The 14019-nt window shown below is 45.3% G+C and overlaps 1 protein-coding gene across 1 annotated transcript in view; it reads right to left on the bottom strand.

Annotated features, from left to right (window-relative positions):
- Positions 1-9504, bottom strand: part of LOC139040027 (rho GTPase-activating protein 20) — a 50739-nt gene extending 41235 nt beyond the window's left edge. The window contains exon 1 of the mRNA XM_070482801.1: positions 9325-9504. Coding sequence (XP_070338902.1) covers positions 9325-9396 — 72 coding nt within the window. The 5' untranslated portion in view covers positions 9397-9504. The remainder of the gene's footprint in view (positions 1-9324) is intronic.
- Positions 9505-14019: the final 4515 nt, after the last annotated feature.

Raw genomic sequence — 14019 nt, 5'->3', positions numbered from 1 at the left:
TTAGCTAATCCTGGAAGAAATCACAGAATCAGAATCAACATATGGGTCCCCAGCTACAGACCCAGCTTCCTTCCTCCCGTGTCCCTGGGTCCGCGCTCTGCTCTTCCTTCCAGCTCCTCGGCACCACTGCCCTTTCTAAGTAGGTGGTGGGTAGAGAAGGAGGTGGAGGGGAATTGCCATTGTCCTCCCAGGCAACCTCTTGCAGAGGGCCTTGTGGTCACCTTTAAAACTTGAGGCTTTCTTGATGTTTATAGACACACCTCCGCCCTCGCCCACAAACTGAAGTCTATTCCTGGACTCCATCTGGAAGGAAAATCATCACGGCCCTGGAGGTTGGACGCCTCCTACTGGTGAGCGTTGGTAACTACAGCATCTAAATGGCCATTTTCCCGACTTCTCCAGGGAAAGAGCCAGGTGGAAATGGACCCTGAGATGAGTAACTGCTAATATTTACTGAGTACCAGGCCCTTTTCTAGGGCCTTATATGGACTGGCTCATTTTCTCCTCACAGCAACCCTACAAGGTCAGCACTGTTACCATGCCCATTTTATCCACGAGGAAACTGAGGAACAGAGAAGTTCAGAGTGTGTCCAAGTTCACACAGCCAGGAATCCACCAAGGTGTGCCAGCTGACACGGAGCTGACTATTAACAATAAGGCAGGACTTACAGGACCTATTACTGATAGAAAGTTGTAACATGGTGATGCCAGTTATTTAAGGAGTTAATGTTAAAACTGAATTGTTCTGAAGGGTGCAAATTGTTCAACCCAACAAGCTTTAAATACCTACTCTGTGCAAGCCCCGGCTGAGATGCTACAAAATGAAAGACAATGTTATAATTACAAAGTTACAATAACCCACAGTGTTATTGTATCAATGATAAGATGTGTTCAAATAGTTATAATGCAGAAAGAATGTTCTAGAAGAATGCTATGAATGCTATGGGAACACAGGGAAGAGACATGATTTCTGGCATGGAGTGAGGACTGGTGGAAGCAGCAATGCAGAGCTGATAGAACTTTCTGGAAGGGTGACCTCTGAGCTGGGCTGGTGATGGAGCAGATGATGAAGATGGTGAAGGGAGAGAGGAAAGCATGTGTTGGTGGGGGGAGTCATACCAGCAAAGTCAGTGGGGCAGGAAAGCAGAGGGCGCTTGGAAGGCCCATTGATGAGTGAGGCTGCTTGGAGCTGAAGTGAGAGAAATTAGGTAAGACTGGAAAGTAAGGGTGGGCCAGGTCACTCAGGGGTTAAGGATTTCAAACTATATTATAAACATGGAAAGTTTTGGATCAGGAGAGTGACGAAAGCAATACATGTTTGTTGGTGCAAACAAAATTGTGAGTAGGACTCGCTTTAGGGGAAGGCAGAATGCACCTAAACAGCAGGTCACATTTGCAAAGACCTTCAGAGGATGCTACAAACACAGCATCCACATACGTGCCTGCGCTGGACCAGCACCGAACAGCACACCTCTCTCCAAATCCGCCCACCTGGCACCGTAGCTGGGTTTCTACCTGGAGCACCTGGTGAGACAAAGGTTGGGCTATTAAGAAACCCCAGTTGAATTGCACATAGTTGCTCATAGATGGCAGAGAAGATGGGAGCCACGAACACATTAATAATGATACTCATATGAGCTAATGTTTCTTAATCACTTCCTCTGTGTGGGGCACTGTTCTTGGTGTGTTCCATAGCCCATCTCATTTCATCTTCGCCATAATCCTTTGCAGTAGGTACCATTAGGATCCCATTGTACTGAGGGGAAATTGAGCCCAGAGAGTCCACACAACTCGTAAGTGGTAAAGCTGGAATTCAGTCCCGGGCCCACTGTCTCCCACATCCTGTGGGTTTAACCACTGTACCAGTTTATCAGACTACATAGCTATAACTATAGGCTAGCAATGGAAGCAGGGCCCTGAGGTGAGGGACGCAGGCAGGAACATTCCCAAAGAACATGGACAGAAAGCCCAGAGCAGGATGGCTCTGTGAAGGGAGAGAAGGTCCCGGAGGACACCAGGGGGTGGCAGAAGCCCCGGACCATCTGATCCTGTGCAGTGTGTGTGCAGCAGGGTGGGTAGGAAAGCTTAGGCCAAGGTCACGAGCCTCCTAGACTATGAACTCCAGAGCAGAGAGCCACGGCTGTATGGGTCCTTTTTGCGTCCTCAGTGCCTTTCTCTGATCCACACGTTCTGGATTTATGTTTTATTTGGTCTAGCTCAATCTGCAATTATATATATATTTTAAAAATCTAGTTGGCAGGGACACATTTTTTTCCTTCTAAATGTCTTATTGTGTTGGTTCAGCTAACGGACATGCAGATTTATAAGGAAACATATTGGAGGTCAAATTAACTAGCATTCATTTAACATACAAAACAACAATACAATAGAAACCAACCTGAAATTCAGAGAGGTCCTTGGTTTGCCTGAGGTCACATGGCTGTAAGTAATGGGATGGCTATAGGCAGTCTCCTATGTCCTATGATTTAATAAGCTCTTCTAAATTTCCCATTTTAAATTCTACATCCCATTACCCTGTGACCCAGAAGTTCTCCTCAGTATATGCCCAAGAGAAAAGAAAATATATGTCTACACAAAAACTTCTGCATGAATGTTCACAGCAGCATTATTCACAATAGCTAAAAAATGGAAACCACCTAAATGTCCACCAACTGATGAATGGATAAACAAAATCTGGTGTGTCCATAGAATGAAATAATGTTCAGCCATAAAAAGGAATGAAGCTCTGACAGGTCTACAATATGGATGAATCTTGAGAACATGACGCTGAGTGAAAGAAGCCAGTCACAAAGACCACAGAGTGTACAATTCCACTTACGTGAAATGTCCAGATCAGGCAAAAGCAGAAAGTAGGTTAGTGGTTGCTGGGGAGGGGAATGGAAACGGGGATTTGCTGCTAATGGGCATGGGGATTCTTTCTGGGGTGATGAAAATGTTTGGAATTGGATAGTGGTGATGGTTGCATGGCTTGCTGTCATGTGAATTTTATCTCAACTAAAAAAATAAATCTGTATGCTTTAAAACTATGTCTCTCACATGACATTGAATTTATTATTCTCTCTGGCATATTGTCTGTATTTCTACCCATCAGAGAAGTGTTTGAGTTGAGAAACACCTTTTTAAAAAGGCAAACACGTGGGCCAGCCCTAGTGGCCTCGTGGTTAAGTTTGGTCTTGAGTGCTCTGCTCCGGCAGCCCAGGTTCGGTTCCTGGGTGCGGACCTACACCACTGGTCTATCAGTAGCTGATATGCTGTGACAACAGCTCACATACAAAAATAGAGGAAGTTTGGCAACAGATGTTAGCTCAGGGTGAATCTTCCTCAGCAAAAAAAAAAAAAAAAAAAGGCAAACACTTTACAAATGCCATCGGTCAGTTGCATCTTAGAGAGAGTCAGTTTAATGAGGTTCCGTCCCTCCCAACCTCTCCACGACTTGGGTCAACACTGAGAGAAGGACTTCTTGGAAAAGGAGTCAGAGCACTGGAAACACAACTCTGAAGGAGGTAGGCGTAGATTTGGCTACCATGGAAATCTTGAGGCAGGCCGGTGGCCTGGGGGCCGGGGTCTGGGTTGTGAGTGGAGCGAATGGTCAGGGCACCCTTGGCCGGGGTCATGACGAATGAAGGGTCAGGGGTCATTCTAGAAGACATTGCCTAGCTGTGTTGAGCTGCGTCTGCTTTTCCCCTGCAAAGTCACAGAGTGATTCACAACGGACCATTCTTTTGTTCTTTACCATTAAAAGAGGGCCAGGATAGCATAGTACAACCTGTGCCTTGAGAGGTTTGTATCCAGCTCTGCCATGGACTAGCCATGACCGTGGGCAAGTTACTTAACCTCTGTGCCTCGGTTTCCTATCTGTACAACGGCAGTAATAATAGTAATTTCCCTACAGAGCTGTTCGGGGCCTCTGACGAGTTTCTGTAACTAAAGTGGTTAGAACAGCACCCGGTACTTGGGGAGGGCTGGATACATACTTGAGATTTTCTAGAGACTCTGAACAGTACGTTTATCTTTTGAAAAGCTGACTGATGGAAAGAATTACATTCTCTGCTTTCTTTTACATAGCTTCTCATTTCCCACACTCATCTATTTGTTAGGAAGGGACTGAGCAACTTTGTTACGACAAAAAGAATGTTATACTTTAAATTACATCCTAGTCCTGTGCCCCACTGGAAACAAAGTTTCTAAATGAGCAAACGCTGCGTAATTGTTAACACATTTTAAGGAAATCATTTATCTGGGTAGAGGGTACAGAGATGGGTAATTTTGCCAGACAAGGCTGCGATTCACATCCATAACCTATTTCTATTAAGTTATAGTTTTGGCATGGGAATCAGGTTGACCCTTTTTGAGCAGGTAATTCGAAATCAGTGCCTGTAGACCAGTTCCCTGCAGAGGAGGTGGAAGAGTGGGGGGTTTCAGCCTGTGACCTGGCAGGTCCTCAGGCCTGGGTGTGTCACCAACTTTGTAGGATTGTTGCTGTGCAAGAGCATATCCCATGGCTTACAGGTGCCCTGCCAGCTGGAGTCCCCTCAACAGGATTCCAGAGCGCCATACGTCTGGAGAAATGGCGATGAGACGGGAGCAGAGATGTTCCTGGGCTGTCACTTGGCACCTCTTCCCTGATGGCACTTGGCATGGCCATGAAATTGATTGGGATCACAAGTCAGAAAGCCTTTGACAAAATATGGCTTCTTTTCATGAAGACACAGCCTGAAGGATTTGCAGAGTGATCCTTCTGAAGCATCGTATGCTGGTTTGGAGTTTCAATCAGTGATCCTTGAGTTTCGGATCACCTCCTAGCAAATGCTTGTCTTGATTTCAGGCCTTTACTTCACATGATGTTTATATGTCAGCAGATACAATGTGTGCTAACAATGAGTCAGGCCACAACACGACAACCACTGTAAATCCGTAGGCCATCTTCACTGACATATACAGTTAGGGGTCACTGGGTTGGTAGTGTTCCCCAAAATGTCAGAGATGGAGATGGACATGCTAGATCAGGGTGTCACTGTGGACTGACTCTCTGTGCCCCAAATGTCTGTATATATACTCAAGGGTATGAGCTTGTAAATTCCTGGAATCGAGGGAGCTGAGTGGTTATGAAAATTGGGAAAGTATCGTTGATATCAGGCTCTCGTTGGATGGTGCGTTGACTGGCCAAGCCAGAAACAGGGTCAAGGACCAAGTGTAACTCCAGACCTGGCCTTGGGATAGTGGCCTCAGCTTGTTATAAAGACCAAGGGGTGTGTCATAATCTAACCCAGAGTGATTAGCTACAACCATGAGGTTGTAGGGAGGGCCTACAGAGGACCCCAGGCCGTGTTGGGATGACATTCGAGCTCTCCCTGAGGACGCCCCCTGTTGGTTCTGTGTGCGTGTACTTCATTCCATCCTTCTTCAACATCCATGGCTCAGATGACAACTAGCTCATGAAAACTCGCTTTTCTCCTGTTGTCTCTTTGGCTTCCCAGGGGAATTTCCAGAGGACTAATCTCTTGTCACTGTCACTGGGATAGACCAGGGGGGACACTAAGTCCCTATTCCCATCCCAGTTTGCTGTGCATCCCCGAGTGTCATGGAGCGCTCGCATCCCCCTTAGGTGTCCAACACACAAAAGCCCGTCTTCACTGTGCCATCCAGCCTGGGGATGGGGAGCCCTGGGTGGCGCTGTGTGGCTGCTGGGAGGTGTGGCACCTGTCCTGGTCACCCCTCAGGAATTTCTTCTTCACCTTGTGTGAAAGGCTTGGCTGTCCACCTGGCCTCTGGCTTGTCACCTAGTTCTGTCACCATCTCCCCTGAACTGCAAAGACGGTCAAAGTGGTTGACCCTGACCCCCCAGCCATGCTGAGTGAAGCTTCCTGCAGCGCGGCATCGTTGCATCTGATGCGAAGAGCCCGGCTGTGGATTCGATGGACCGGGTCACATTCGGGCTCCTTCACTTGCTAATGGAGATGTTAGGATCTGAATCAGAAGGTCGTTGGGAAGGTTAAATGAGATCATGTGCGCACAGTGTTAGCCCAGGTCCTGGCACAGAGCAAGTGCTCAAAGAGTTTGAGATCTTACTGTTTTTATTCTCATAACTCTCTGTGGACAGTTCTCTTGTGAATAATGGCAAAAGTCAAGGCAGTCACGACAGGGTGACTGCAGGACAGTGGGTGGAAGACTGTGGAGGAGTGTTGCCGTGGCCCATGGGGTAAGAAGACAGACACAAGGGCAGCTGGTTTCTCAACTATGGGTCACAAGAGTTCATCGCTCCATGATGGCCTTCCTTGCCCTGGCCGTGGGACAGGCAGTCCAACATTCCACTCTTCACACCTTCTCCTGGGCCAGGCCAGTGCCCTTGGGTCGCCTGAGAGCCCACACTCGCTCTGTTGTGAGTTCAGCCTTAATAGCAAACCTTACGATCACGTCCATAGTTTCAGTTCAGCTCCTTCCTCCGAGGGAGCTACATCCACTTCTCCAGAGATCTCCCCGGAGGAAACAGACTGCACAGAGGGGTCTAGAACAACCCCAATCCTAATCTTCCAGGCCCCCCTGGCTCCAAATCCCTCCCACATTATAAATGAACAAAACATCCCTGTGGAACCCTCGAAGAAGACAATTCTGTCTTCCCCCTTAGGCGTCTCTGTCTCCCACCTGATCCGAGCATAACCCTTATTTTTCATTCATCAGCATTAAAAAGAACAGAACTCATTACAGAATAATTCTGTGTGCTGGCCCTAGCAGAGACTGGGGCTGTATTCTTAGCGTCCGCAGCCCTCTCCCCCTTCTGTATTTCTCTCGGTTTCTCCCTGTCTTCCTCCCTGAGTGTTGAGGATGCCCCGCACACGGCCTTCTGCAGCTCAGGAAATCACAGAGCATCAGCCCTTTTCCTCCGTGGCTCCCAGTGGCTTTCCCTGTGGCTGCCACGGCCTTTGTTTCTTATAAGCATTATAGGCTACACATAACGGAAAGAAACTTAACCACTAAAGGGAAAAGCTGGAGATAGGAGTTTATAATTACAGAGAAACAGCAAGAAAGAGCAAAGCTCTCTCCCCCAGCATCTAGGAGCGAAAGAGGGTACAGGCGAGCGGCGAGTCCATGAAGCCACTGCTAAAGGCCAATGAGCTCCTTTCTTTCAAAACTAGACCGGCTTTCAGGAGTCCCCTCGCATCCACCGTATCATTTTTCCCCAAATCTGATACTGTCACAACTTTGAAGTCATTGCCTTTAGCATAGAAATTATCTAAAGAAACCAAGAGGGAAAAGCAAAATTTTAAGTCACTTTTGCTCCCTCTCAAATATTGGGAACACAGTGTCCAGAAGATTCTAAAAAAAAGCCCGTTTGAACTGAATGCTTCTGATATTATAGGCCATACTCTACCCTTGCTTTTATTAGATAATTAAAAAGTTGAACTTTAACAAATAATTTTTTTTGCCAAGGTGCAGTTAGTTATCAGTTACTAGTCAACTTATCTACCTTTTTTTCCAAAAAGGCTTGTGCGTGGATCCTAGCCTGTTTCTCTCACCCACTCTGTCTGATCTGAGAGCCAGCTTGTTGATTTCCACCTCCAAAATATCTCCCAGAGGTCCATATCTCTTGGCTACAATCCAGGCCCGCAGTGTTCCTGCTCACTTTATTGCAATAACATCAAGACCAGTAGATGTTCTTGCCTTTGCTCTCTACTCCCCCCAACCCACACTCTCAGTGGTTGCTAGATTGTCATTAAAAACACAAATCCGATTGTGTCACTGTGTCACTTTCCTCCAGGGCAATGGTTTTTCGTCCCCTAGGAGCCCAGGACTTCCGTTCCAATAGCTCGCTGTTCCTGAGCACACCTTCCTTTCATGACCAAGGGCTGTGGTGGGATGTTTCTCCACCTGCAAGTCCCTTCTCTGCCTGGCAAACTCCTACACATCCTGTAAGACCTGGCCAAGGGTCATCTCTTCTAGAAGCTTCCCTGTTTCCCCAGGCGGGAAGCCTCCTTCTCTGTGCTCTCCTTACACCTGTGTATCCCTCCATGGTGGCCCTGATCACATTGCCCTGGGCTCCTCCACCAGCCATGAGGTCCTCTGTTTGGTCAGCCCAGGATCCCACACGCAGCATATATTTGATCAATGCTTGTCCTGTGAACAAGTATCTGAATTGATAGGGCAGTTGCTAACGTAACTACAAAGAGAAAACAACCCATAAAGCATTTGTTTCTGAGAACACAGGACGGCCAGCCAAGATGGAGGACTCCTACGGTGTCTGCGGTGTCTGCGTAAGCAGCATTATGCTTTTCTCTTCCTCATGGTTACACAAACCCTTGCCTTCTTAACTCCTGCAGAGCCACTGGGTTCTGCGTTAGAGCTTCTGCCTTGAATCTGGATCAAACGCTCCTGTGGTCCCTTTAAGTGTGGCTGAGATGGTCTAAATTTAAACCTCTCATTCCTTCTCCTTCCCCTTTGCTCCAAGATGTATCATTTCACATAAGACACTACAGGGAGCTCTTAAGAAAGAAGGCCGCTGCTTAAATGTACTGAAGTTTCATTTCATTTAACGTGTTAAATTCACTTAACATCAAGGAGTGCTGTTGATTTCAAGTTAACATCATTTGTGAATAAATCAACAAATCGTTTAACACCCACAAGTATTGTCTGGGCTGTTGCTCTGGACACAGAATATGATTATTCTTGATCTTAGACTAAATTTAGAGACTTATCTGCCTGAAAATATAAAGAATTGCCATTTCTCTTTCGAGTTAATGTTTCTTTTTAATTAAACTTTAAAAATCACTTTGAGAGCACTGTATCAAAATATCCTGTATTTTCTACTCCCAGCACTTAGAGGAAGGTACAAAACTATAAACTAAAAGAGGACAGAGGACACTGGAGTAGAGAGGCGAGGTTTAGATTTTTGGTTAGAATATAAAATCTTAACTCTTAGGCTCAACAAACATTCCCCCTCTTCCAATATAGCTTCAGTTTGAGATGTCTAAATAAATATTTCTTTAAAAACTTTAAAAAATGTATTTCACTGTAGAAAAATACAAAATATGGATAATAAACAGGCAAAAAGAAAAATCTACAAAAATTCCTACATCGAAGCCAATCGTGGTTAACATTCCAGCACAGAGTTTTCCGGACTGTCATAGGAACATATTCTTCTAGATATCTACGTATACCAAAATTGGGTTGATCGATATGTAGTGTTTTGAACAATGGTCTTTAAGTTGGAGACTATTTTTAGTCCTGCTCAGGGGGACATTTGCTATATTCAACCCCCCTTATGTGTCAGTGCCCAATTGACTTCACACTGAAATGGCCCCTACTTACCGTGCCCTTTGTGGCAGGGACACCGTGACGGCTTCTCCCTGCGGGTGCTCTCAGAGACTGGGGACCAGGCATGGTGGTGCTGCTCCAGGACGGCAAAGAGCTGAGCTTAGAGTCTCCTGACCCAACTGGACCTGAGTCGTCAGCACATACGCTGGCCGTTCCAGGCAGAGGCGCTATGAGAAGGCGCTATTCCATGCAGAATGCCCAAGCACTGCACGCATGCGCCCTAGCATTCTCTTGTTGGCTCTCTCTCTCTCTCTCTCTCTCTATCTGCCAACTGGCTAGAAAGTAGCAAGTTCTCCTTCCTTCTTTCTCTCTCTTTATCTCTCTCACCCTAAACTTGAATCGACTTGCCAAATTCTTAAGAACTTCATACCACAAGGGTCTCTTTTCAGCCAATGTGACTTACAGGGTCATCCTTGCACAAAACAGGTCAGTCAAGCACCTCTCTTTGCAGAAGCTTCTGTCAACTGTCGGACGCGCTTACCCAAGGGTACAGTGTGGGACAGTGATTGAAAAGCTGCGCACTGTTTCCCTTCATGTCGAATAAAAAGTGTTTCCATGAGCGATTGCTTTTTATAGCGCACACAGGTGGTTGTACTACCAGCCCCTCTCAGGAAGGCAGAGGGCTCTGCTCCTTGCCCTTGCTAAGAGAAGCCTTTTAAGAGAGAAGAGAAGCATTGCTAAGTGACTTGCTTTTTTCTGGGAATTTGAATCATTGATATTTTCAAACTTTTTCTTAGTGTCAGCTGTTTGAATTGATTCCAACTGGTAATAAACAGAAAACATCTATTTCTCAAGAATTTTCTATCAGAGCTCTTATAGTCATTCATAAGACCCTTCAGAATTTTAGATTTAGCTGCAGCTTGAAAGGTAATCTGGCCCAAATGCCCCATTTTATAAATTCAAAATCAGTAATTTCTTCAAGATCTCCAAGTAGCCCAATTTTGGATTGCCTTCCAGCATTTTCTAAAATATTGCAATTTAGTCTCTGCTACTAGACTCATCATTTGCATTGGGTATAAAGATGGCATTCCAGACCAAGGTGCATGTTCTAGATGTCACTAGTCTGTGTGCTGCATGTAAGCAATGGATGTAGCAGGAATAGAATGACTTTCTTTGCTGATCTTTGTGTGGACTTAAACTCGTTGGCATAGTTTCAGCGAATACAGACAATCTGTTAAAAATTCAAAAATGAAGCTCCCGTCTTAAGGTTGCACGTTGAGAAAATCATGCCTTATGAAGCTCCAACTTTCTTTAAACAATGTGGAAGGAGAAGAATGACTTCAGTGCATGAAGAGGGAAGCTGAAGTGGACTGGGACAGAGTCTCAGTTCTAGTCCAGACTTTTTCTGCACTGAGGAATTTACTAGCTTATCAATTTCAAGGCAAGGCATCTGAAATAAATGTAGCCTTTAGCCAGTTAGTCTGAGTAGGAGTCTATTCTGCTATATCATATCCACCCCTTTCTTTGGAGCCAATGTTCATGGTTGTGGGGACCAGCCGTGCTATGACTTGGCTGCCACCACTGGCCATGGCTGGTCTGGTTCTGGCTAGGCCAACAGTTTTTCCACACGGCTCCTGACTACAGTCAACCGTGCTCCAAGAATAATCATCATATCCAAATTAGGATATGCTTCTTTCTTGGGAATTTTGCAAGTGAAATGATGAGAAGAAACCATTACTTGGGCATTGGGGTGGCAGGAGGAAAAGTTAGGGATCCATCAGGGGGCCATACACCCCCAGTGCATTCTGGGTAAGAGGAGAGAGCCAGTCTGCAAAGCGAGGAGCAGGGTGAAGCTGATGGAGCAGAGCAAAGTGAGGGGCTGAGGGACCCTCATGGCAGCCATGGGGTTCTGTGGGTTCGCATATTTTCTAATTTTGAGTTTTGTGAGTCTTTCCAGAGTCCTCATGGCAAATTCACATCTCTAACTCCTAAAAATTGATTCATTACAAGTGAAGCAGGAGTCGCTGGAGAACACTGAATCCATCAGCCATGGGCAAGAGAGCTTTTGTGGAAGCCCAGAAGTCCTGCAGAAAAGTTCCAGCACACCGCTGGAGCAAAAAAATCTGAGACTGCACACATTTGAGGGAGTAAGAGGAACAGGTTGACTTCACCTACATCCATCCTCCCCTGCAGCAGCACAGCTCAGGGCCAAGAGAGCGAGCCCTTCCCTGCCTGTGATTTCTCCCACAGGGAAAGCGAGAGTGTGGGAGTGAATGCCTGGCTTCCCCAGCTGTGTGGGATGCTGCTAAAGAGGGCCATTTCTCTCTCGCCCCATCCAGGGTACTGAGTCATGAGCTGCATGATGCCGGGTGTGAGCGTCTGGCAAAACAGCAGCCAGGGCTCAGAAGGGAATGTACTAAATGGATGTGGATCCTACTAAGCATGTCATGGACTCCATCAGGAGGCCTGTGCATGAACTGCTGGGGACCTCTCACCCCTGGAGCCCCCCACCTGGCCCATGGGCACCCCAGAGCTCTGCATGTCTCACTCACGCACACCCCCACCCCATGGTCAACAACTGCACATGCTCCTGGTGCTGGCAAGAGCGAGCTTTGGCAGATGGCTAGTGAGCATGTGCAGAAAGTCAGCCTGAATCTGCAGGCCAGGGAGAAACCACAAACTAGATAAACCTCACTTGATAAATCACTGCCTTTGGGAAAGCAAAAGGGAGGCGGTCAGCACTCAGCTTGGCGCGTGGCAGGATTGAGAAAAGGCATACAAGCTGCCCTAAGACGAAGCAAGGAATGTGGAACAGGCGCATCCATAGAAGGTCGGAGAATAAAAAGCTGAATTCATAGAAACAGAGAGTAGAATGGTTGCTAGGGCCTGAGGGAGGTGGGGCTGGGGGAAAAGAGGAGATGTCAGTCAATACCGTACTGTATACTTGGAAGTTGCTAAGAGAGTAGATCTTAAATGTTCTCATCGGGTACACAAAGAAGGTAATTATGTGAGATGATGGAGGTGTTAACTAACTCTACTGTGGTCATCATTTTGCAATATACAAGTGCACCAAATCATCATGTTGTACACCTCATATGTCAACTATATCTCAATAAAGCTGGAAAAGAATCTCGTCGTTGGAGGTTTTTTCTTGAGTTTCATATTTCCTGGAGGATTACCCTTATTTCTTATGATATTCCAATTGTTAAGTCTAGCATTAGTCTTACATATTGCTACTTTGAATAAACACTATTATAGATAGTAAGCAGAAGTTTATACAATCTAAAGTAGGATATACTACATGATATATTTATATTAACAAATAGAACATGTTTTATTTTTACATCATAACAGTTATATATGATTACTGGAAAGAATTTAGAAATTATTGAAAAAGTAGAAAGAAATAAATGCTGGTAATACTTTGGTAAATTTCTCGCCTGATTCTTTTCAATGCATTTTGCATAGTTGTGATCCTTCTATAGACATAATTTTGTTTCCTATTTTTTCCAGTTACCATTACAGCACGCACATTTCCATGTATATTATAAGCTTTGTATGTTTTTTTTTTTTTTTGAGGAAGATTAACCCTGAGCTAACATCTGCTGCCAATCCTCCTCTTTTTGCTGAGGAAGACTGGCCCTGAGCTAACATCCATGCCCATCTTCCTCTACTTTATATGTGGGACACTTGCCACAGCATGGCTTGCCAAGTGGTGCCATGTCCATACCTGGGGTCTGAACCGGTGAATCCCTGGCCACCAAAGCAGAATGTGTGAACTTAACCACTGCACCACAGAGCTGGCCTCTATAAGCTTTTTATGTTTTTGTGGTCATATATTATTTAATATTATAGATACACTGTCGTTTATTTATTATGTCCCCATAATTTTAAGGAATTAGATGGTTTCAAAATTCAACTTTAAACAACATTATGGTGAACGCCTTTGTCTACACTTGTAAACTATTTTTACGGTATTTAGGACTATAATAAATACTATATCTAGTATTTAGGATTATTTGCTTAGAACAAATTCCTACAAGTGTATTTTTGTCTTAAAGGTTCTATTTTATTTTATTTTTTTTGAGGAAGATTAGCCCTGAGCTAACTACTGCCGGTCCTCCTCTTTTTTTTTCCTGGGGAAGCCTGGTCCTGAGCTAACATCCGCGCCCATCTTCCTCTACTTTATACGTGGGACACCTGCCACAGCATGGCTTGCCAAGTGGTGCCATGTCCGCACCTAGGATCCGAACCGGCGAACCCCGGGCCGCCGAGAAGTGGAACGTGAGAACTTAACCACTGCACCATCTGGCCGGCCCCAAGTTCTGATTATTTTAAAACTATTTGTACACACATTACCATTCCACTCCAAAAGGATTGCACCAATTTATTCTCCATCTAGTATTCAGGAGTGCTCCCTTTTCCCCATTCTCACTAGCATACGGTGTGCTCATAGTTTAAAATCTTTGTTAATTTGATAGAGGAATAATTTTTTTCTTGTAATTAGTTTCCGAAGGATTATCATAAGACTGAACATTTTTCAAATGTTTTTTAACCAAATGTATATCCTCTTTAATGATTTCTATTCATGGTTCTATTGCAAACATTTAAAAGAAGGACAGTCGAGGAGAGGGGTCCTGAAGTGGCTTCTGACAATCACCCCTGACACAGTCATCCCTTTGTGACATGAAAATACCCATGATGACACGGAAAATGATGAAAACTCATAGTGCCACCAAAAATTAGTGC

Source organism: Equus asinus, chromosome 1 (assembly GCF_041296235.1).
Source record: "Equus asinus isolate D_3611 breed Donkey chromosome 1, EquAss-T2T_v2, whole genome shotgun sequence".
In the NCBI taxonomy this organism is placed as follows: domain Eukaryota; kingdom Metazoa; phylum Chordata; class Mammalia; order Perissodactyla; family Equidae; genus Equus; species Equus asinus.
The sequence above is the reverse complement of the archived record's forward strand: the minus strand, read 5'-3'. Positions and strand labels throughout refer to the sequence as shown.